This window comes from Eschrichtius robustus, chromosome 13 (genome assembly GCF_028021215.1).
Source record: "Eschrichtius robustus isolate mEscRob2 chromosome 13, mEscRob2.pri, whole genome shotgun sequence".
NCBI classification, from domain to species: domain Eukaryota; kingdom Metazoa; phylum Chordata; class Mammalia; order Artiodactyla; family Eschrichtiidae; genus Eschrichtius; species Eschrichtius robustus.
In genome coordinates this window covers 32,931,228-32,954,949 of record NC_090836.1, presented here as the reverse complement: position 1 = coordinate 32,954,949, position 23,722 = coordinate 32,931,228, and the positions used below count along the sequence as shown (strand labels likewise).

At 36.0% G+C, this 23,722-nt stretch overlaps 1 protein-coding gene across 1 annotated transcript in view; it reads left to right on the top strand.

The window, feature by feature from the left end:
* The window catches only part of SLC2A13 (solute carrier family 2 member 13), a 440,944-nt gene that overhangs the window by 59,251 nt on the left and 357,971 nt on the right, over positions 1-23,722 (top strand). The window contains exon 2 of the mRNA XM_068561628.1: positions 17,776-17,935. Coding sequence (XP_068417729.1) covers positions 17,776-17,935 — 160 coding nt within the window. The remainder of the gene's footprint in view (positions 1-17,775; positions 17,936-23,722) is intronic.

Genomic DNA, 23,722 nt, shown 5'->3' with positions numbered 1-23,722 from the left:
AATCAACAAAACAAAAAAAGACAAAGTATGAAATGGGAGAAAATATTTGCAAATGATGCAACTGACAAAGGGTTAATATTCAAAATAAACAGCTCATACAACTCAATATCAAAAAAAGAATCAATCCTATTAAAATATAGGCAGAGGATCTCAATAGTAATTTTTTCCAAAGATGACATACAGATGGCCAACAGGCACATGAAAAGATGTCAACATTACTAATTATTAGAGAAATTCAAGTCAAAACCACAGTGAGGTATCACTGTGGAACCAGAAGGCTATCATCAAAATGTCTACAAATAATAAATGGTGGAGATGATGCTGAAAAAATGGAACCCCTCGTGCACTGTTAGTGGGGATGTAAATTGGTATAGCCACTATGGAGAACAGTATGGAGGTTCCTTAAAAAACTAAAAATAGAGTTACCACATGGTCCTGTAATCCCACTCCTGGGCATATATTGGAGAAAACTATAATTCTAAAAGGTAGATGCACTCCAATGTTCATAGCAGCACTATTTACAATAGCCAGTACATGAAAACAACCCAAGTGCCCATCAACAGACGATTGGTTTAAGAAGAAGTGATAAATGGGTAAATATGTATATACACACAAATATGCATGCACATATATGTAGTGGAATATTACCCAGCCATAAAAAAGACTGGAATATTGCTATCTGCATTAACGTGGATGGACTTAACAAATATCATACTAAGTGTAGTAGTTAGAGAAAACAAATAGTATATGATTATCACTTATATGTGGGATATAAAAAATAATACAAATGAATCTATGCAGAAAACAAAAACTGACTCACAGACATAGAAAACAAACTTATGGTTATCAAAGAGGAAAGGGAGGGAGGCAGATAAATTAGCAGTATGGGGTTAACAGATATTAAACTACTATACTTCAAATAGATAAGCAGCAATGATTTACTGCATAGCATAGGGAACTATATCAATTTCTTGTGATAATGGAAAATAATCTGAAAAATATATATATAACTGAATCACTTTGCTGTACACCTGAAACTTACACAATATTGTAAATCAACTATAATTCTCTAAAAACACATTCATTCTTCCAGTCCATGAGCACAGAATATCTTTCCATTTATTTGCATCATCTTCATTTTATTTCATCAGTATTTTATATTTATCAGTGTAGAGCTCTTTCACCTCCCAGGTTAAATTTATTCTTAGGTATTTTATGCTTTTTGATGCAATTTTAAATGAGATTGTTTTCTTAATTCTCTTTCTGATAATTCATTATTAGTCTATAGAAATGCAACAGATTTCTGTATATTGATTTTGTATCCTGCAGTTTTACTGAATTCATTTATTAGTTCACAGTTTTCTTGGTGGAGTCTTTAAGGATTTTCTATATATCGTACTGTGTCATTTACAAATAGTGACTGCTTTACTTGTTCCTTTCCAATTTGGATGCCTTTTATTTTTTATTTTATTTTTAATTTTTTACTTCTTTTGCCTAATTGCTGTGGCTAGGAATTCCAATACTATTTTGAATGAAAGTGGAGAGAGGGAGCATCCTTGTCTTGTTCCTGATCTTAGATTTTTTTTTTTTTTTTTTCGCTGTGCTGTGCAACTTGTGGGATCTCAGTTCCCCAACTGGAGATTGAACCCAGGCCACAGCAGTGAAAGCCTGGAATCCTAACGAATAGGCCACCAAGGAACTCCCCCTGATCTTAGATGAAAAGCTGTCAGCTTTTTATTATTGCATATGTATTTTGTGGGCTTGTCATATATGGTCTTTATTATGTTGAGGTATGTTTCCTCTGTATTCAGTTTGGAGGGAATTTTTATCATTAATGGCTCTTGAATTTTATCAAAAGCTTTCTGCATGTATTGAGATGATTATATGATTTGTATCCTTCATTTTGTTAATATGGTGTATCACGTTGTTGATTTGTGGATATTTAACCATCCTTGCATCCCTGGGATAAATCCCACTTGATCACGATGTATGATCCTTTTTTTTAATATATAAATTTATTTATTTATTTATTTTTATTCATTTATTTTTGGCTGCATTGGGTCTTCGTTGCTGTGTGCGGGCTTTCTCTAGTTGTGACGAGCAGGGACTACTCTTTGTTGCAGTGCACGGGCTTCTCATTGCAGTGGCTTCTCTTGTGCGGAGCATGGGCTGTAGGTGCACAGGCTTCAGGAGTGTGACACGCGGGCTTCAGTAGTTGTGGCTCACGGGCTCCAGAGCACAGGCTCAGCAGTTGTGGCACACGGGCTTAGTTATTCCACGGCATGTGGGATTTTCCTAAACCAGGGCTCAAACCCATGTCCCCTGCATTGGCAGGTGGATTATTAACAACTGCGCCACCAGGGAAGTCCCTGATCCTTTTAATGTATTGTTGAATTTGGCTTGCTAATGTTTTGTGGAGGTTTTTTGCCTCTATGTTTTTCAGGGATATTAGCCTCTGATTTCAGTGTGCATATGTATTTTACTAATACGTGTTCATTGTATGTACTTATTACATATATATACTTATTATATGTATTTTTTTTTTGTAGTATTTTTACATTGTTTTGGTATCAGGGTACTACTGGGCTTGTAAAATGAATTTGAAGTGTTCCTTCCTCTTCTGTTTTTGTAAGAGTTTGAGAAGGACAGGTATTAATTCTTTCATGTTTGGTAGAATTCACCAGTGAAGCCATCTGGTTATGGTCTTTGTAGGGAGTTTTTAAATTACTGATTCAATCTCATTACCAGTAATCTGTCTCTTCACATTTTCTATTTCTCCATGATCCAGTTTTAGAAGATTGTATGTTTCTAGGAATTTACCAAATTCTTCTTTGTTGTACAGTTTATTGGCATATAATTTTGTGTGGTTTCTTATGATCTGTTTCATTTCTGTGGTATCAGTTGAAAGGTTTCTTCTTTTATTTCTGATTTTATTTATTTGAATAAAAAATAAAAAAATTATTTTTTTCTTGCTTAGTCTAGCTAAAGGTTTGTCAATTTTGTTTATCTTTTTAATGAATCAGCTGTTGGTTTCATTGATTTTTTTCTGTTGTCTTCTATTTCTGATCTCTGATCTTTGTTATTTCCTTCCATCTACTATCTTTGGGCTGTGTTTATTCTTTTCCTAGTTCCATTAGGTGTAAGGCTAGGCTGTTTATTTAAAATTTTTCTTGTTTTTTGAAGTAGGCATTTATTACTCTGAAATTCTCTCTTAGAAATGCTTTTGCTGAACCCCATAAGTTTTGGTATGTTATATTTTTATTTTTCTTTGTTACAGGTATTTTTTTATTTCACTTTCGATTTCTTTGTTAACCCTTTGGTTGTTTAGTAGTGTGTTGTTTAGTCTCTACATATTTGTGACTCTTTCATTTTCTTTTTGTATTTGATTAGTAGTTTCATACCACTTTGGTTGTAAAAGTACTTGATATGATTTCAGTCTCCTTAAATTTGTTTAGATTTGTTTGTGGCCTTACATATGATCTGTCCTGGAGAATGTTTCATTTGCACTTGAGAAAAATGTGAATTTTGTTGCCTTTTTGTGGAATGTTCTGTATGTATCTGTATACCTTGGACTAGGCCATGTAGTCCAAGGTATCCTTTAAGGCCAATATAGTCTTACTGATTTTCTTTCTGGATGTAAGTGGGTTATTAAATCCCCCCAGTATTATTCTGTTACTGTCTATTACTTCCTTTAGGTGTGTGAATATTGCTTTATATATTTAGTTGCTCCTTTTTTGGGTACATAAATATTTACAAATGTGATATTCTCTTCTTGAAATGGCCACTTTATCAATATTTAATGTCCTTCTTTATCTTTTATTACAGTCTTTGTTTTAAAATCTTTTTTGTGTGATATAAGTATAGTTACTCCAGGTTTATTTTGGTTTCCATTTTCATGGAATATCTTTTACCATACTTTCAATTCTAATCTATGTCTGTCCTTACATCTGAAGTGAATCTCTTACAGGCAGTATACATATGAATCTTGCTTTTTTTTTTAAATCCATTCAGTCACTCTGTCTTTTCATTGGAACCTGTAGTCCATTTCCATTTAAAGTAATTATTGATAGGTGTGCTTATTTCCATTTTCTAAATTGTTTTGGCTGTTTTGTACTTCCTGTTTCTTTTTTCTTCTTTTGTTCTCTTTCTTTGTGGTTTGATGACTTTCCTTAGGGGGATGCTTAGATTCCTTTCTCATTATCTTTTGTGTATCAACTACAGGTTTTTGCTTGGTGGTTACCATGAGCCTTACATATAACAATTTATATGTAGAACAGTCTATTTTATGTGGATGACAACTTAACTTTTAATGCATTCTAAAGCTCTACATTTTTACTCTCCCTCACACATTTTATTTTTGATGTCACATTTTACATCTCTTTATATTTTGTATCCCTTACTAATTATTGTAGTTACAGTTATTTTACTACTTTTGCTTTTTAACCTTTATATTCGTTTCATAGGTGATATATATGCTACCTTTACTGTATAGTTACCTTTACTAGTGAGACTCGTACTTTCATATGTTTCTTGTTACTAATTAGTGCCCTTTCTTTTCAGCTTAAAAAAGCCTTTTTAACATTTCTTGTAAGGCCAGTTTAGTGGTGATGAACTTTTTTTAGCTTTTGGTTATCTGGAAAACTCTCTGTCTCTCCTTCAGTTATGAATGATAACTTTGGCAGTTTGAGAATTCTTGGTTGGAAGTTTTTCTCTTTCATCACTTTGGGTGTATCATGCCACTCCCTTCTGGCCTGCAAAGTTTCTGCTGAAAAATCTGCTGATAGTCTTATGGAGTTTCTCTTACATGTAACAAGTTGTTTTTCTCTTGCTGCTTTTAAGATTCTCACCTTGTCGTTAACTTCTAACATTTTAAAATTATAACATGCTGTGTTTTGTGTCTCTTTTGGTTCATCTTATTTGGTAGTCTCTGAGCTTTCTGAATCTGTTTGTCTGTTTTTTTCGTGAAGTTAGGGAAGTTTTCAGGCACTATTTGTTCAATGAAGTTTTCTGCTCCTTTCTCTCCTCTCCTTCTGTGACTCCTATAATGTGAATGTTAGTTCACTTGATGTTGTCTTGTAAGTCCCGTAATTTCATTTTTAAAAATTCTTTCCTCATTTTTCTGCTCTGTCTGGGTGAGTTCCATTGCTCTATCTTCCAACTCACTGATTCATTCTTCTACTTCATCCAGTCTGCTATTGAACCCCTCTAGTGTATTTTTAAGTTCAGCTATTGTTTTCCTCATCTCTGTTAGTTCTGTTTGGTACTTTCTGATGTTTTCTGTCTTTGTTGAAATTGTCACTGTGTTCATCCATTGTTTTCCCAGGTTAGGTGAGCAATTTTGTGACCATTACTTTTTAATTCTTTATCAGGTCAATTACTTATCTCCCTTTCATTAAGGTTTTTTTTTTCTTTAATGAGGTTATATGTTATTCCATCTCTGGAAACATATTACTCAGTTTCTTTCTTTTCTTTTCTTTTTTTTTTTTTTTTTTTGCTTCACTCTCTGTGTTGGTTTGGTTTCTGTGTATTAAATGAAGCAACTCCCTCTCTCAGTCTTGAATACAGTATTTGTCCTTGTATAGGAGATGAACCTTATCATTCATCCCTGCTGTAGCTCTTGGTTGTTTTTCAAACCTTTGTGATTGTCCAAGCAGCCTATTTTATTTTTAGTAGCTCCTGGTAATTGAGGGTGTGCCAAGACCAGTCAGTGTCCCAAAGGGGAAGATCTCAATCAGCATCTAGATTCAGGTTGATTGGAAGGCAGATGCTCAGGCCATGGCTTTTAAAGAGTGCAAATATATAGTCATGTGGGTCTGCAAGTTTAAGCTCTGAGGGCTCTCTGGGGTGATCTGGCAGTGTCACCTGGGTAGCAGTCACAAAAATCAGGGCTTCACACAAGTGTACTAACTCCTTTCTGGGAGATATTGATGAGCTTAGCGAGGCAGAGGTGGAGTACAGAAATGTTGGTCCCCATTCTGCTATCCCTGAGCATACCTCCATAGCTTCTAGCTGTGTGCCAAGGCTGAAGCCTGCCCCTGTGGCTGAACCTCCATGACTAGCAAGGAGGCTTCTTTCACCAAAAGACTAGGGGTGTGTTTTAGTCTGCTATCTCTGTTGTGCTCTGGGGGTGGTAGCCTGCCAAGTACTGTCTTTCTGATTGTTTCAGTCCTGTGGGACCTAGGAACATAAGCCCTCCTGGCCACCAGAACCAGGTGATCAAGGGGTATCTCTTAGGCAGCAGCCATAAAAACCAAGGCACCAGTCATAAAAACAGGGGAACCAGATATGTATAAGAGCTCCCCTTGGAGAGATTCTGGTGGTCTGGAGTGCTGCAGAGGGAGAATGTGAAGTTAGTAACCTCCCTCCAAGGTCTCAGGAAAGGTTTACAGTCAGACCTTAGATGTGTGTTTAGTTAGAAGCCTACCCCTCATGTTGCTGCTGTGGTGGCACGGTAATAGTCCTCTTTCACAGAAAGGTGAGCTCTTGAGTCTGTTGCCTCTTCCTGTGCCCTGGGGGTGGGAGCTGTTTAAGACCTCTTTCTATGTTGGTTACAGTCCTGTGGGACCTGCGAGCTAAGCCCCACTGGCCACCAGAGCCAGGTGTCATAGGTGTGTTTGTTCCCTGGCTGCAGCCACACAAATCAGGGTGTCAGACAGGTGCATAAGCTCCATTCTGTAAGATGCTGATGAGCTGGAGTGAGAGAGAAGGAGAGTGCAAAGATTGCATTCACCAGCCTTTGTTCACTGACAGCCCCTCCGTAGGCCCTATAAGTGTGCCAAACCAGAAACCAGCCCCTCAGGCCAAAGCTCCTGGACAGGCAGCTAGGCTTATTTCTGAGAAAGATTAGGGTGTGTTTTAGCCTGCTATCTGTGCAGGGCACTGAGAGTGGCAGTCTGCCAAGAACTGTCTCTCCAATTGTTACAATCCCAGGGGACCAAGGGACAAAAGCCCACTGGCCTCCAGAGCCAGGCGCTTCAGGAAATCAAGGGGCATCCCCTGGGTGGCAGCTGCAAAAAACAGGTCATGGGTGAAAACAGGCTCCAGATACGTGTAGAAGTTTCCCTCTGGGAAATACTGGAGCTCTGGAGCATGGCAGAGGGGGAATGCAAAGATGGCACCTGCTGAGAAAAGGAAAACAATGGAAAATAAAAGAAACAAAAGAAAAAGAAAAATATGGTACCCACTGGCTTTAGCAAGGCAGATGAGAGTGTGCAAGATGACACCCACTGGCTGGAGCATAAAGATGGCACCTGGGGGAAAGGGAAAATAAAGTGTTGTGGTGGGGAGATGGTGCCTGCCAGGTTTAGCAAGGCAGAGAGAGAGCAGGACGATGGCGCCCACCAGCCTGCATATCCATAGAGTATCCCAGGAGGCCCCTGCCCCTCAGACCAACACTTTATTTAAAAGTCGAAAATGAGTCTCTTTCGTATAAAGTCTGGTCACTTTTCAGAGGGCTGCTTCTCCACTGGGACCTGGGTGGATGCGTCTGTGCACTGGCCCTTTAGGAGCCATTCCTCAGTTCATCCCAGCCTCGTTGGTCTCATGGGTGTGAGTCCTACTGGTCTTCAAAGCTAGATGTTTTGGGGGCTCATCTCTCAGGGGCCCATCTTAAAAGTTGGGGTGCTGGATGTTGTTTGCCTCTCATTTGCCTGATGTGAAGCAGTTGCTCTGCCGGTGTTTAGGTTTTCTTTCAGAGGCAATTGTTCCATAAATAGCTGTAGATTTGGCGTGTCTGTGAGAAGAGGTGAGTTCAGAATCTTCTTAGGTTGCCATCTTGAACTGGAACTTCTGCTTTCCGTTCTTGGAGAACATCTCAAATTGATGTTCCACACTGGTTCATATTTCACACATATTTATCTCTATTATTTACTGCCTCCAATATGGTGTTTACTTCTGTAATTATTTATATATTCTGCTATTAAATTTTTAGCATTCTTGAAACCCTTCTGTACCCTACCCATTTCCCTGTTTAATTCTATTCTGTTGTCTTTTTACTTAAACCAGTTCCCTCCTCCTGGCTCTCTTCCTGCATTTTAGGTAAGGCCCAACCCCGTATTGAAGAACAGCTTAAACATTTTTTGAAGGGTGTGTTCATTTATTATTTTGCCACTTTAATATTTTCTTTAAGAGTTCCTTCTATTTTACTCCTCAACCCTTTATATCTATTGGATGAATATTTCTATAGGTAACTTCTAGCCCTGAGCTTATCTTACTCTGTATATATTTCTTAAGTATTTTATCTGTTCCTATTCAATTACAGTCTGTATGCAGGCGATTCACAGACTTTTAGCTCCAGTTTAGGTCCACATTTTTGTTGTCCTTAGAACATTTACCTCTAGATGTCACATAGAGCTAAATATGACAAAGCACCACTTACTTTGCTGTCTGCTAAATTCACTGCCTTGATGAAAAGGTATTGATTTCTTATTAACCTTTGTGCATTCCATTTGTCAGGTGTAAAAGCATACTGCTTCTGCTTTTGCAGCATTTCATATAGCTCTCTTTCTCTTATAACCTCGAAACTCTATTGTAAGAAATTTCTTACATATCTAGTAATTTCTGTATTTGCTATCTCTCTCCATAAAGAAATTTTTTCCTTCTCTGTTATTTTCCTTCCTTGTTTACATCTGTGTGTTCCAGGAACACATCTTTTTTCACCTTATCTGAATGCTGGAATGTTATACTGTTACTTAAAATGATTTTGTACTCTAAGGGTGCTAAACAGGTATCAAGAGTGTTGTATACGGCTACATAGGGATGTGTTTTGTTTGGATGTTTTCATTGGCCTATAGTGTATTGTACCTTAGTTGTTAGTAAGCAGCTTTTATGCTCAGTCAGCTTCTATATTTATGGTACCTGCCTAGCTTATGTAAGAAGTTTGAAACTCCTTAATGGAAAAGAATAGTTAGAATGAAAATATTTGCAGTATAATGAGTTAAAGTTACCTTTAAAGACTTATGGAAAAAATACTGCAAGTTATAACCAAATTTTAATAGTGGTTATCTACGGGTGGTGTGCTTAAAGGGGATTCTTAATTACCTTACTTCTTACTTGTAGTTTCCAAATTTTCCCTAATAAATAATATATTTAGTATAAAACCAATCTATTAAGACTAACTTAAAAGGATATGGTTTTGTATATGCATCCCATAGTATTAAGCGACAACCGTTAAGCCCAGGTCTGTGCTTGACACGTAGACCAATTATAGTTCAGAAGATACATGAGATACGAACATTCCATTAAAGGGCTTGTAGTCCTGCTTTGAGAAACAATGTGATACAGGCTCTACTGAGATGTTACCAGTAAAAAAGGACATTGGCAGATCAATAGAATATTCTCAAGTAATAAAAAAGGAAGAGGCCATTTAGGTTGTGAGAGACTTTACTGAGTTGAAATGATGGTAATATGTTTGTAATGCCTTGTTAGGAGGTTTTTAATGCTGTAGAACATGAACTCTGCTAGTTATCCCCATAGATAGAATCTTTCTCATAACCTGGCTCTTCTGTTACAGGCACTTGATGTTGTATATATTTTCATCACTTTGGGGCTTACTGCTCTTTGAAGTTGTCCAGCAGTTTTTATGTGCCTTAAGCCTTATTGTTCAGAAAAGAAACAAAAACAAAAACTGGATTCTAAGGTGTTAATAATCTGGTAAATGTGATACTTGATTATTTAGAAGAATGCAGACATAGCAGTCCTGGGCAGGACAGCCAAACTGAAACAACTACAGTGAGGGATACTGTTTGTTTGGACAGATTATTTTTATTAAAATTTTTTCTTTAGAGATCATAGAGCAATAATTTACAAAATGAAATTAGGACCTCATAATCATTCTTGTTCAAGAAGCATTATTATTAAAAGGTTGCTTCATGTGCTTCTAAGAAGCTAATTAGTTGCTGCCTGGCTTATCATGCTGAGAGGCTGCTGTGATTGATGGGAATTCACCCATCGCAACAGGATTTTCTAATGCTATTTGGTTATGAAATTATTTATACTTCTGACTCAGGGCTTTAAAAGGGCTTCCAGCAGATTTTGAAAGCCAACTTTTGAGCTCAAGAGCATTTTGTGCCATTTATGGTGAATCAGCTTGGCAGTATGAGAATGTGTGAATTGGGTTGCGCTGTAGTACCTGAGGTACAGTTTTCTGGTGAGGCTCCTCAAGCTAAACATGATAATGAGTTTTCATTGATGTAGACCTCTTTGTTTTGTTAGAAATCAAACTTTTAAAAAATATTCAGAAACAATACCAACACAGGTTTTTGTGGTTGTATTTACTCTAATAAGGTATTAACAAGAACTTGTGCCACTACATTGTTTATGTTAATTTCAATTCATGAGTTTAGTATGGATAATTAAGAATTTGTTCTTTCTTTATGAGACATTTATTTTATTTAATTAGTGATTTGAATAGGGCAGAAATCAAAAGCTCTTTATAGAATACTCCTAAACTTTAAATATCATTAATTACATTCATTTGTGAAGCACTTAGTTCTTAATTTGCAGGATTTCATACAATATTACTTAACTGTCCTTCATAAGAATAGTGAGCTTTGTTGTTTCCCCAAAGTGGAATGGAGATTTTGGGGTGACATAGCCTTAATGTTGAAGGTTTTTCCAGAGTAGACATCATGTTTAGAAATCCACAAGTGATGGCTTGCCAGGTTGTTTTATTGACAGCAAAGTGAGTTAACAGGGCCTGTGCTTAACATATGCATATTGGACAAATGTGAGTAGTGAACATGGAGCCTACTACTACTCTTCCTGATCATCGGCATTCTTTTATAGTCCTCCATTTTCATACGGCAGTTTTATGAAAGGAGACTTTAAACTTGTCTAGCTTGAAATTATACAGTTAATCACATTCAGTTCTCATTTTTCTTACTAATTCATCTGAGCTCTTTAACATGACACCTGCTGGCAGTAAGTCACATAGCAGGTAGTAGGAGCAGGGAAGAGATCAGACTCTTCTGCCCCTTGAAGTTCATACGTGCTCACTAAGGTAATAGGGCCAAAAATAAAATGTTCCTGAGAAATTTCCAAAGGGTCACATTTGAAACAGGCACGGCAGTCCGTCTTCCAGTGACACGTTACAAAGATTAAGGAATGTGAGCCTATGAGATCCACTTTGATGTTAACTTGCTATGGGACTTTCTGAAAACTTCTTAGTGTCTGCCTCTGAGGCTGGGGTTCTTTACCTTTTCTAAGGGGATAGTGAATGATACCTGTCCCACCTACCTATTGAAAGGATGACCTTACATGAAATACAAAATGGTAACATAAAAAGATTGTAGAAAATAACATAGTATTCAAGGGTAAGGTAGATGCTTGCTGGTCACTTCTTTTCTTTCTTCCTTCTTAAATATTGGAATTTTTCAGGACTCAGTTCTAGGCATTCTTCTCGGGTTCCATTGCTGGGAAATCTCATCCTTCCTATGGTTTCTGTTATATGTACCATCCACACAGAACCCTCTTTTGAGCTCCAGGTATTTGTATAACTCCCAGGCTCCACTGGGCCCAGTCCAGTCTCAGTTTGGAATTGCATTTAAAGAAATACAGTCCAGCAACTAAAAGTAATTAAATAGTAATACTACTCCTTACTTGAGTCTCGAAGAATATAATAGCATGGAGGTTATAATTCAGGAATATTTCAAAAAATCTTTTATCCACTCCCGCCCCCAGTCAAACCTCAGTCAGTCCCTGTGTTATGGGCTCCCATTTTTCCATACTGAGCCTGAGACTCTCATTCACAACTCCCTGCAGTCTTTTTTCATTTGAACGTCTCACAAACCAGATCTTTGGCCCATGTTTTCTTCTCTATCCTTTTTTGCCTAGCATGATAACAGCCCAAGAACTAGGCGGCAAACACCAGATTCTCCCTTGAGGATGAGAGAGGAAGGAAAGGTTAGTTAGTGTGGCAAAGGCTCTTATTTGGGTAGGAGAAAAGAGTGGGCTGGGAACATTTACATGTAAATAATTTATGTTCCCAGCATACTTGTGGAGTGTTCTACTTGTTCTCTACTTGTATATTTCACAGAGCACCTCTGACTCAGCCTGTCTAAAACTTGACCTTACTATCTTCCACACAAATTTGCTTCTCCTCTAATATCTTCATACAATGTATCTATCGTGCTTCTAGTTGCTTATTCCGGACATCTGAACATCATCCTCAAATTTTTCCTCTCCTTCACAGTTCCATTCATGTTCTCTTCAGCCTCGATACTGAATACATACTTCTAGAGTCTCTCCATTTTACTCCATATCTACTGCTGCCAGTGAACTCCCTGTTCCCCGGCAATATGTTTTCCGTACTCCAACCAGTATGATCCTTTAAAAACATGAATCTGATCATGCCTTTTCCTCCTTTACACTGTTCAAAGGTTTCTGAGTACCAAGCCCTTAATTATGGCCTCTAAGATCCTGTATACTCTGGTTGGTCTCTGCTTATGTCTCTAAAAATAGTCCCTTCCTCAACAGGATGCATTTCTTCCTGCCTCAAGGCCTTTGTCTAAGCTGGTCTGGTTGTATAAAGTATCTTTCACCCTCCTCACCCTCCACCCTGTCCCCCAACCTCCTCATCCAAGGTTTCTCTGACTCCTCAGGCTGGGCCCAGTCTCTTTGATGAGACCCATTGCACTTGAAATCTAATTACTTGTTCCCACACATTTTGCACAGTAGATCCTAAGCTCCACGAGGGATGAAGTGCTCTCTCGTGTAGTACTTCATCCCTTGTGGTTAGCACAGTGCCTAGCTCAGATCAAGTATTAGTTGAACACTTGCTGATTAAAGGATACTTCTTCCATGATTTGGGCTTTGTCTGTCTCTCATCTCCATACATATTCTGCTTCACGCTCTGTTTACCCCTGAGAAAATGTGATTTCATATTTTTTAAGCTCATGCTCTTCTTTGCAGAATTGTCTTCCCAGCCCTTCCTAGCTACCACCTAATCATTGTCAGCACCTCAAAATAGAAACCAATGTGTAGCTGCACTGTGTCCCTTACCATGGTATTCTGAAATTATTTGATTGCATGTTTTTGTGAGTAAGGCTGTATGTGGCTTCCTTTATAGCAGGGGCAGTATTTTTGTTTACTTCTCATCTTGATAATCCCAGCACCTAACAAGGTCACACTGAATCAAAAAAGTTGGCATACTCATAAGTAGAGGTATTGTAATAATAAAAATAACTGCTGACATTACTGATTATTTTCTGTATGCTAGGCACAATTTTAAGTTCTTTCATGCTACTAACTCATTGCATCATCTCAACTCCTATGAAGGAGTTACTTTTATTCTTCCAATTTATAAATGAACTAGAGACCCAGAAAGGTTAAATAAGTTGTCCAGACTTAACCAGCTGGTAAGTGGCAAGGCTGGAATTTAAACCCACTGTTTCCGGAGCCTACCTCCCTCTGTGGGACAGTCACTGTAGTTATAGTGCTTTCAAAATTGAGTTCTGGAATCTTTGTCTGATTCCAATTCTGTTTCTACTTACCTGTATGACCTGGGGTAAGGTCCTTCTCTGTAAAGTGGGGATAATTATATGTCCTTTATAGGGATGTTCTGACGATTAAATAATCAGTCCATCTGTAATATCTAATAGGATGTAGGCAATTGTAACAGCATTAAGTCAGTGTGAGCACCTGGACAGATATTTTGGGATTCTTTCCAACTCTAAATCCAGTGAGTCTTTTTATAGTTTTTTAGTCTTTTCCATTTGCCATTTACTTTTCAGTGTTCTGGTATTTATTTTTAATAATCAACATTTATAAGGGCCTGAGGACATCTCTGCATTTGCTATCAAGTAAAATCTAAGGGCTTTGTGAAAAACTTGTGCTGCCTAAAACTACAGTGCTGATTTCCCATGCTCAAATCCCCTGCTAGGTGGCTGAGTAAAGATCTCTGGCTAAAGAGAGCAACTGAATTACAGCCAGACCAAAGCAGAAAAAGAAATCTAATCAGTTACTGTTATCTGATTTTGAAAGTTTATTGAGATGTTCTAATCATAAAAGAACTAAAAAGAATATACAGTTAACAGGTCAACATTTGCAGCTAATGTTTCCTCTTTCCAAGTTAAATGAAAGTCGATTTAGAGTAGTCTGTGCTATTAAATTGATTAGCAGTCAGATGGAAACTTTCAGCAGTTTAGGTGATGATTCAATTATAACAACTATTCATAGTTTGTCTACTAACATTTGCTTATTATTTTATGAAACTCATAAAATCATATGATTTTTTTCACCATCACCATATACCGACAAGCACTATAGTAGCAAATAACATTGGTAGAAAATACAGAGTATATAGTTCTGAGACTTAATGGTCTGACTTGTGTGCAAACTCAATAAATGCTTACAGGTAGTTTTACAACAATACAATGAATATTCCAGAAGTAGATATATGTACGATTTAAATAAATCTTCTTGATCTGTTTATTTGTTCTACCTTTGAACAAAGCAAATAAATAGCAAAAAAAATTTTAAATAGATGAAATTGTAGATGATTGTGGCATCAGGAAGGAATTTAGTTCACAGAATAAATACCATGAAGTCCAAAACACTTGGTAGAAATGTGCCTCTCTGACTTCTACATAAAAAGGGAGATAAAAGACGGCTATGTGATTTATAGTGCCCATAAACAAACACAAGTCAGTTATTGAGAAGCACAACTATTGCAGCTGCTGAGACTAGAGAGGAGTTTCTCCTTTGTTGGAATGTGGTAAATGGTAAATGGCAACTTTTCAGCCCTTGTACAGAAAACACAGCCACAGGATTTCTTAGTGCTGATACCTTCAATAGCAGCAGGCTATTTTTTGACATCATAAAGATCAATTCATTAAAAACAATTCTACATGGGTCTATTATGCAACCCATTGATGTTCTTGCTTAAACTGGGTATCTGTTTATAGTATCTACAAATATAAAAAGATTAAATTACTTTAGATAATCCTTAATTTTTTACACTATGCTTTTGCTGACTGTTGATTAGATGTTAGATTTATGTTAAGTAACCAGACATATCTGGAAATTGGAAGTGCCACTGGGAAGTGAGCTAGATATGGCCAGCAGGGCAAAGATTTTCTCTTAAGAAATAATTTAGGATTGGCTCAAAGTTGTATACCATAGAACTGTAGTTTTTAAAATATGTGGTGAGCATCAGGGTCACCTGGAGGATTTTTAAAAGTCAGGCTCATCTCCCGCCTCTGTAGTTTTCTACTTAATAGGTTTGGGTGGGAGAGGTGAATGGATCTTCATTTTATTTATTTATTTATTTATTTATTTATTTATTTATTTATTTATTTATAAAACATCTTTATTGGAGTATAATTGCTTTACAATGGTGTGTTACTTTCTGCTGCATAACAAAGTGAATCAGCTATACATATACATATATCCCCATATCTCTTCCCTCTTTCGTCTCCCTCCCACCCTCCCTATCCCACCCATCTAGGTGGACACAAAGCACCAAGCTGATCTCCCTGTGCTATTCAGCTGATTCCCACTAGCGATCTATTTTACATTTGTATATAATATAATTTGTAGTACATATATGTCCATGCCACTCTCTCACTTCATCCCAGCTTACCCTTCCCCCTCCCTGTGTCCTCAGGTCCATTCTCCACGTCTGTGTCTTTATTCCTGTCCTGCCCCTAGCTTCTTCAGAACGATTTTTTATTTTTAGATTCCATATATATGTGTTAGCATATGGTATTTGTTTTTCTCTTTCTGACTTACTTCATTCTGTATAACAGTCTCTAGGTCCATCCACCTCACTACAAATAACTCAATTTCGTTTCTTTTTATGGCTAAGTAGTATTCCATTGTATATATGTGCCACATCTTTTTTATCCATTCATCTGTCGATGGACACTTAGGTTGCTTCCATGTCCTGACTATTGTAAATAGTGCTGCAATGAACATTGTGGTAAATGACTCTTTTTCAGTTACGGTTTTCTCAGGGCATATGCCCAGTAGTGGGATTGCTGGGTCATATGGTAGTTCTATTTTTAGTTTTTTAAGGAACCTGCATACTGTTCTCCATAGTGGCTGTATCAATTTACATTCCCACCAACAGTGCAAAAGGGTTCCCTTTTTGCCACACCCTCTCCAGCATTTATTGTTTGTAGATTTTTTGATGATGGCCATTCTGACCGGTGTGAAGTGATACCTCATTGTAGTTTTGATTAGCATTTCTTTAATGATTAGTGATGTTGAGCATCCTTTCATGTGTTTGTTGGCAATCTGTATATCTTCTTTGGAGAAATATCTATTTAGGTCTTCTGCCTATTTTTGTTTTGGGTTGTTTGTTTTTTTGATATTGAGCTGCATGAGCTGCTTGTATATTTTGGAGATTAATCCTTTGTCACTTGCTTCATTTGCAAATACTTTCTCCCATTCTGAGGGTTGTCTTTTCATTTTGTTTACAGTTTCCTTTGCTGTGTAAAAGTTATTAAGTTTCATTAGGTCCCATTTGTTTATTTTTGTTTTTATTTCCATTTCTCTAGGAGGTGGGTCAAAAAGGATCTTGCTGTGATTTATGTCATAGAGTGTTCTGCCTATGTTTTCCTCTAAGAGTTTGATAGTGTCTGGCCTTACATTTAGGTCTTTAACCCATTTTGAGTTTATTTTTGTGTATGGTGTCAGGGAGTGTTCTAATTTCATTCTTTTACATGTAGCTGTCCAGTTTTCCCAGCACCACTTATTGAAGAGGCTGTTTTTTCTCCATTGTATACTCTTGCCTCCTTTATCAAAGATAAGGTGACCATATGTGCGTGGGTTTATCTCTGGGCTTTCTATCTTGTTCCATTGATCTATATTTCTGTTTTTGTGCCAGTACCATACTGTGTTGATTACTGTAGCTTTGTAGTATAGCCTGAAGTCAGGGAGCCTGATTCCTCCAGCTCCGTTTTTCTTTCTCAAGATTGCTTTGTCCATTTGGGGTCTTTTGTGTTTCTATACAAATTGTGAAATTTTTTGTTCTAGTTCTGTGAAAAATGCCATTGGTAGTTTGATAGGGATTGCATTGAGTCTGTTGCATCTTCATTTTTAAAAAAAGCCACACAAGTGATTTTAGTGATCAGTGAAGTTTGAGAATTGCTACCATAGATTATGCTGTATTAATTTTATATAGAAACAAGTTTAAAGCAGATGTAACCAAATACACGTTATCCACAAAACCATCTATTTTATGGTTAAGATCATCTGGTTTTGAAGACTGTAAATTCCCAAGGTACTATCCATTGTAAGCTGTTTCTGAAATGTACATCTAGCCAGTTGAGTAAGGTGATTTAATGTATAGACATCTAATTAGTAAACCAGTTAAGAGTTTTGGTGTGTCTACTGGAAATGATGACTTTGAATAGTTAATATGTATTTGGGGATAATTTTTTATTCTCACCATTGTCTGATTACATTTCCATATGGACCAACAATATTTCAATAATTATATTCTATCTAGAGAGCATTTTCCTATTTTTAGTCTTCAAAAATTATAAAGCATACTGACATGCATTCTGAAGTTATCTGAGATCTCTAGGGGTACTTTCATTCGTAGGCTTTCAAGTGATAATATGAAAAATGATACTCAGAGATTGGTATCTCACATCTTATCTGCAGTAGTCACTACTTATAAACAAAATCTTTAAATATGTGGTAAACCTTTGTTTAAAGTAGAAAACTAAGCCTGTATATGTGTGTGTATGTCTTAATCTGTCTTAATATCTATGACAACAGAAATCTTGAATAAATGTCTAATGTTTACTTTTTATTGTTCCTTTATAGGCATTGCTTCTATGACAGTGCCAGTATACATCGCTGAGGTCTCACCCCCCAATTTAAGAGGTCGATTAGTCACCATTAATACCCTCTTCATCACGGGAGGGCAGTTCTTTGCAAGTGTTGTTGATGGAGCCTTCAGTTATCTCCAGAAAGATGGATGGAGGTCTGTAAATAGTTCTTACATTTAATTTTCAAATGAATTATGACTATTTAGGGGATGGAAGAAAAATTGAGAAATGATAGAAAAAATATAGGGTATTTTGAATCATTATAGCTAATTTATATGATGGCATTCAGCAAAATCGAAAGTGGACAAGAAGCTGATATTTATTTTAATGTTAGACAAGGAACCTACCGTTAACAATTGATATTTACAGGGTGTTTTAGCATTTACGTGACATTGCTCACAGTGAGTGTAATATTTTGCAATATTTGTTTAAAATGAATGCAGCAATAAATATGCGTGGAGTTTTTGAATTGTATCAGTGATTGACAAGCTGTTTATGAACTGCAGATATAACTAACATCCTTTTTTAGATTTAGGTAGCTACCTTCTAATCTGAATGAAAGAAAACTCAGTCTTTAAAGGTACAGGTTTAGTTATATAAAAAGATGTTATATATGTAAAACTTAAAATACACAAATTATTTATGATCATTATTTGGCTTACTTTGAATCAAAAGAGATGAGAAAAATGTTTTAAAAACTGCTTTAAAATATTTTCAAACCTAATATTGTAAAACAAACTGATCTTATGTTAAAGCTTAAAGATATTATGGGCTCTGGATTTTGATATACTTCATGGTATTCAAAGCAACAGATTCATGTAACCCTTCCAGGGTTTTAAATTTTAATAAAATTTCCCTATACTCTGTATAGGTGCTGGAGATAAAATATTCCACAAGACAGACTCTGGTGTGTTAGCATGGTGCTTAAAGTTTTGAAGTTAATTCTTAACAGCTGAAGAAAAAGGGTTTGCTGCTATGTGGATGTAGGGAATTAAACTTATGTATGTAAGTAGCACAATAAATCGAAGCTATTGAAGACTTAGACTGATGAAGTTTTGTTAAAAGTCATGTGAGAAAACTCAGTGAAGGCAGTTAGGGTGTATGTTTGTCAGGACCACTGAAGAGAGGACACATTTCTTTAAAACATTAGCTGTGTCTGCACACGTTGCTAAACCACTTTCTACCTCTGAAGGAATGAATCTCCGAAATAGTGAGAAACTACTGAAAAATTGAAGAGGCAACAACTTCATCTTTCTTTTCCACTCTGTAGAAGAACAGAAAGAGGGAGATGATAACTTGTTACAAGCATAACCTGATATTTTGAGTTTTTCCTGGAAGCTCAATGGAAGTCAGTTAATCTTTCAGCCCCACGTAGCTTTAAGATCTAAATTATCTATTTACATTTTGTTAAGGAATTTTATTAATGTAACCAATATAGAAATATATATCTGCTTTTATTAAAAATCTGTTTTTAAGTGAAAACATATAAATTACATAAGTCATGTTTTTAATCCAAGTATCACAATTTATTTTTATTTATGTATTTATTTTATTAATTTTAAAAATTAAGCAATTTATTTAAACTAAAAAGAGAGTTTACCCATTTCCCCCATCCCCCACCCACCACTTCTGGAAACCCCTAGTCTGTTCTCTGTATATATGAGCTTGGGTTTTTGTTTGTTTGCTTTTTTATTTTGCTTTTTCTGTTAGATTCCAGAAATCTATAAGATTTCTGTATAAGAAAGCTCATAGAGTGTTTGTCTTTATCTGTTTGTCTTATTTCACATAGCATAGTGCCCTCGAGGTCCATCCATGTTGTTGCAAATGGCAAGATTTCACTCTTTTTTATGACTGAATAATATTCCATTGTGTGTATATATACCACATTTTCTTTATCAATTCCTCCATCAATGTTGGACAATTAGGTTGTTTCCAAGTCTTGGCTATTGTAAATAATGCTGCAATGAACATGGGAATACAGATATACATATCTTTTTGAATTAGTGTTTTCATTTTCTTCAGGTAAATATACAGAAGTAGAATTGCTGGATATTATGGTAGTTCTATTTTTAATTTTTTGAGGAACCTCCATACTGTTTTCCACAGTGGCTGCACCATTTTACAATCCCACCAACAATGCACAAGGGTTCCCTTTTCTCCACATCCTCACCAACAGTTGTTATCTCTTGTCTTTTTGATGATAGCCATCCTAACAGGTGTGAGGTGATATCTCATTGTGGTTTTGATTTGCATTTTCTTGATGATTAGTGATTTTGAGCATCTTTTCATGTACCTGTTGGCCATCTGAATGTCTTCTTTGGAAAACATGTCTATTCAGATGCTCTGCTCATTTTTTAATCAGATTGTTTGCTCTTTTGCTATTGAGTTTGTATGAAATCTTTATATATTTTGGATATTAACCCCTTATCAAATATGTGATTTGCAAATATTTTCTCCCATTCAGTAGGTTGCCTTTTCATTTTGTTGATGGTTTCCTTTGTTGTGCAAAAGCTTTTTAGTATGATATAGTCCCACTTATTTATTTTTGCTTTTGTTGCTTTTACTTTTGTTCTCAGATTCAAAATTTATCTCCAAGACCTATCTCAAGGAGTTTACTGCCTATGTTTTCTTCTAGGAGTGTTATGATTTCAGGTCTTATGTTCAAGTTTTTAATCCATTTTGAGTTAATTTTTGTGGATGGTATAAGATTCATTCTTTTGCTTGTGGCTGTCCAGTTTTCCCAACACCACTTAAATATAGCAATTTAGGTACCTTTTCTCAGTACTGGGTTAGGAAAGAAAGAAAGATACAGTAGTGAAAATAATTTATGAATGTGGTATCCCTGTGCAGAAGTGGAGGTCTTAGGATAGGCATTAGAACACTTTTGAGAGGCAGGGTGACATAGTGATAGACAGAGCTGTATTTAAATCTGTTTTCTATGAGTAATTAGCTACAAACTTTGGACAAGTTACTTAGTTCCCCTGAGATTCACTTTTGTCATTGTAAAAAATGTGACCAAAGATGCTTATCTTGTAAGGTTATTGTGGGATCTAAATTAATTATTGTATATAAAGTACTCAGCACAGTGTTTGGCACATGGCAAATACTCAATAAATGATGAATCGCGTTATTATTTACTATTCTGATGAATGCATAAAAGATGGGTGCTACTAGAGGTAAATTGTAAGGGAAGTTGAAGGTAACACATTCTATGACCTCTGGTTTCTTAACCAGTAAAGTTGGGGCTTGGAGGTACTAGGGCAGAGGCCTAGAGAAAAAAAAATGTTAAATGCTTATATCTACCATAGAAAGTACAAGAAGGAAAAGACTGAAGACAAAAACGATTTTCCAAATAACCATGAGATCCCAGCTTATGTTGGAGGCAGATATTTGCAATAAAGTGAAGTAGCATACCTGTGTGAATTTTTCCCATAATATTGGAGAACCCAGGGGTGAAAAAATAAAATAAGAGGATGGAAAACAAACTTGGGCTAGTATTCAGACCAGTGCATTAACATATCAGATCACTTTGAATCCACTTAATTTTTGTACAGATACATGTTTATTTGTGTATACATGCAAATATGTCTACTTTTTTTCTTACAGGTGAATTTTCTGTGTACTATTTTCTTCTATTTTTCAGCATCCTTAGCTGTGTGTTTACCTCATCTGACTCCTGGACTCATAGGAGTGTGGTTACAAGCAAGTGAAAATTGGAGTATTACCTAAGCATCAACATTAGAATTATCAGCAATTATAGCTTACTCATGATTATAACAATAGATAATTCATCATTTTGTGGCCATGTATTCCAAAAGTTCTAAGGAAATGTGGTTTTAGATGTTTCATATAAAATTGCTTTCTCATACTCATATTTTCATGTATCATAAAGTAAAATGTTCCTTACATTCCAAGAGTTTGAATATGTTAACATTTTGTTTCTTTTTTATTTGCCTTTTTGACCTTTATTGCTCTGAAACTCTACTTTAAGCTACTAACATTTGATGTCATACCATATACCTAGTGTCCCAGATTAACTAGTTCACTTTACACTGATGAACAGTTTTAGAGTCTGTTAGTGAATATCATTTGATCTTCACCAAAACCTTGAGAGGCTGGTGGAACTAGTATTATTCCCTGTTTGTAGATTAAAGAAATGCTCAGAGAAGTTAAATATTTGCCTGAGACCACATGGTTATTATGTGGCGTAGATTAGAGCCAGTTCTTTTTACTTGAAATGTAACCACCTTTTTCCTCATTCTGCTTCTAAGTGTTTATAATCTAAAATATGATTACTGATAATTTTTATGATAGTGATCAGATTAAGATATACAGAAGATGAAACTGACAGAAAAACTTCTTAGATGTTGAGGTTGATGAAAGACTAAATCACCTTTTGTGTCAGATGGGTCAAAACTTCTGTTCTCTTATTGTTTGGATGTCATAGAAATAAATTGTTTTTTGCTGAACTGTTGAAAGATAAGCTTTTCTAGAAAAAATTGCCAGTAGAAGATTGCCTGCTGATACTTTTGTAGCACTGTAGTGTCATAATACTACTATACTGGGAAGAATATCATTGGGCTCCATGAGGAAAGAGGAAATAAGGATTTTGAAAATATCAGTAAAGATTAAGTTTTTAAAAATAACTTTATTGAAATATAATTCATACACCATTCAATTCACCCATTTAAAATGTACAATTCAGTGGCTTTCAGTATGTTTACAGAGTTGTGCAGTCATCACTACAATCAAATTTTGAACATTTTTATTACCCCGAAAAGAAAACTTGTACCCCATAGCTGTCATCATCCAACTTCCCAGCTCCTCCCAGCTCTAGAACTATTAATCTGCTTTTTTTCCTCATAGAGTTGCCTATTCTGGGTATTTCATGTATCAATATGTGGTCCATTGTGACTGGCTTCTTTCACTTAGCATGTTTTTAAGGTTCATCCATGTTGTAGCATGTGTCAGTACTTCATTTCTTTTTATTGGCAAGTAATGTGGATATACCACATTTTGTTTAGCCATTCATCTGTTGATGGACATTTGAGTGGTTTCCACTTTTTTGGCTATTAAAAATAATGCTGCTCTGAACATTTGTGTACAAGTTTCAGGGTGGGCATATATTTTCAGTTCTCTTGGGTGTATACCTAGGAGTAGAATTGCTAGGTCATATGGTAACTATGTTTACCTTTGGAGGAACTGCAAGACTCTTCTCCAAAGTGGCTACACTATTTCACATTCCCATTCAGCAATGTATGAGTTCCAGTTTTTCCATATCCTAGTAAACATTTATTATCTCTCTTTTTCAATTATAGTCATCTTAGTGGGTATGAAGTGGCATCTTGTTGTGATTTTGATTTCCATTTCCCTGATGACTAATAATTTTGAGAAAGATTTTATTTTTACCTAATATATTATAGTGCTTATAAAGATGACAGTTATTTTGGTAGTTAACACCTACATGACGTTTTATCACTGTTTGCCCTTTTCTGTGCTAATATTTTTGAATTGTGCTTATTGAACATAGTGAGGTTTACTCACTACACCTCAGGCAAAGAAAGGTTTTCTTTCTTTCTTTCTTTTTTTTTTTTTTAACGTTTTTATTGGTGTATAATTGCTTCACAATATGGCACATGGTTTTCTTTTTTTAATTGCCGAGTTAAAGCCTGGCACTCTATAAACATATAGTAAAGTGAACTTCGCCATCACCATTATCGGTCTAAAACATTTATCTGGACATGCCACTGCTAAAATGCTTCCAAGACTCCCCATTTCCTACAGGAAAAAAAATCAGTCTCTTCATCATGGCTTGTAGTGTCTTTCATTATCCAATCCATGCCTGCTTTCCTAGATTTTTAAATTCATTATTACTTCCTTCCTTCCTTCTTTATACAACATAGGTTTACGTCTATAAACTGCATACACTAGTCACATCTTGC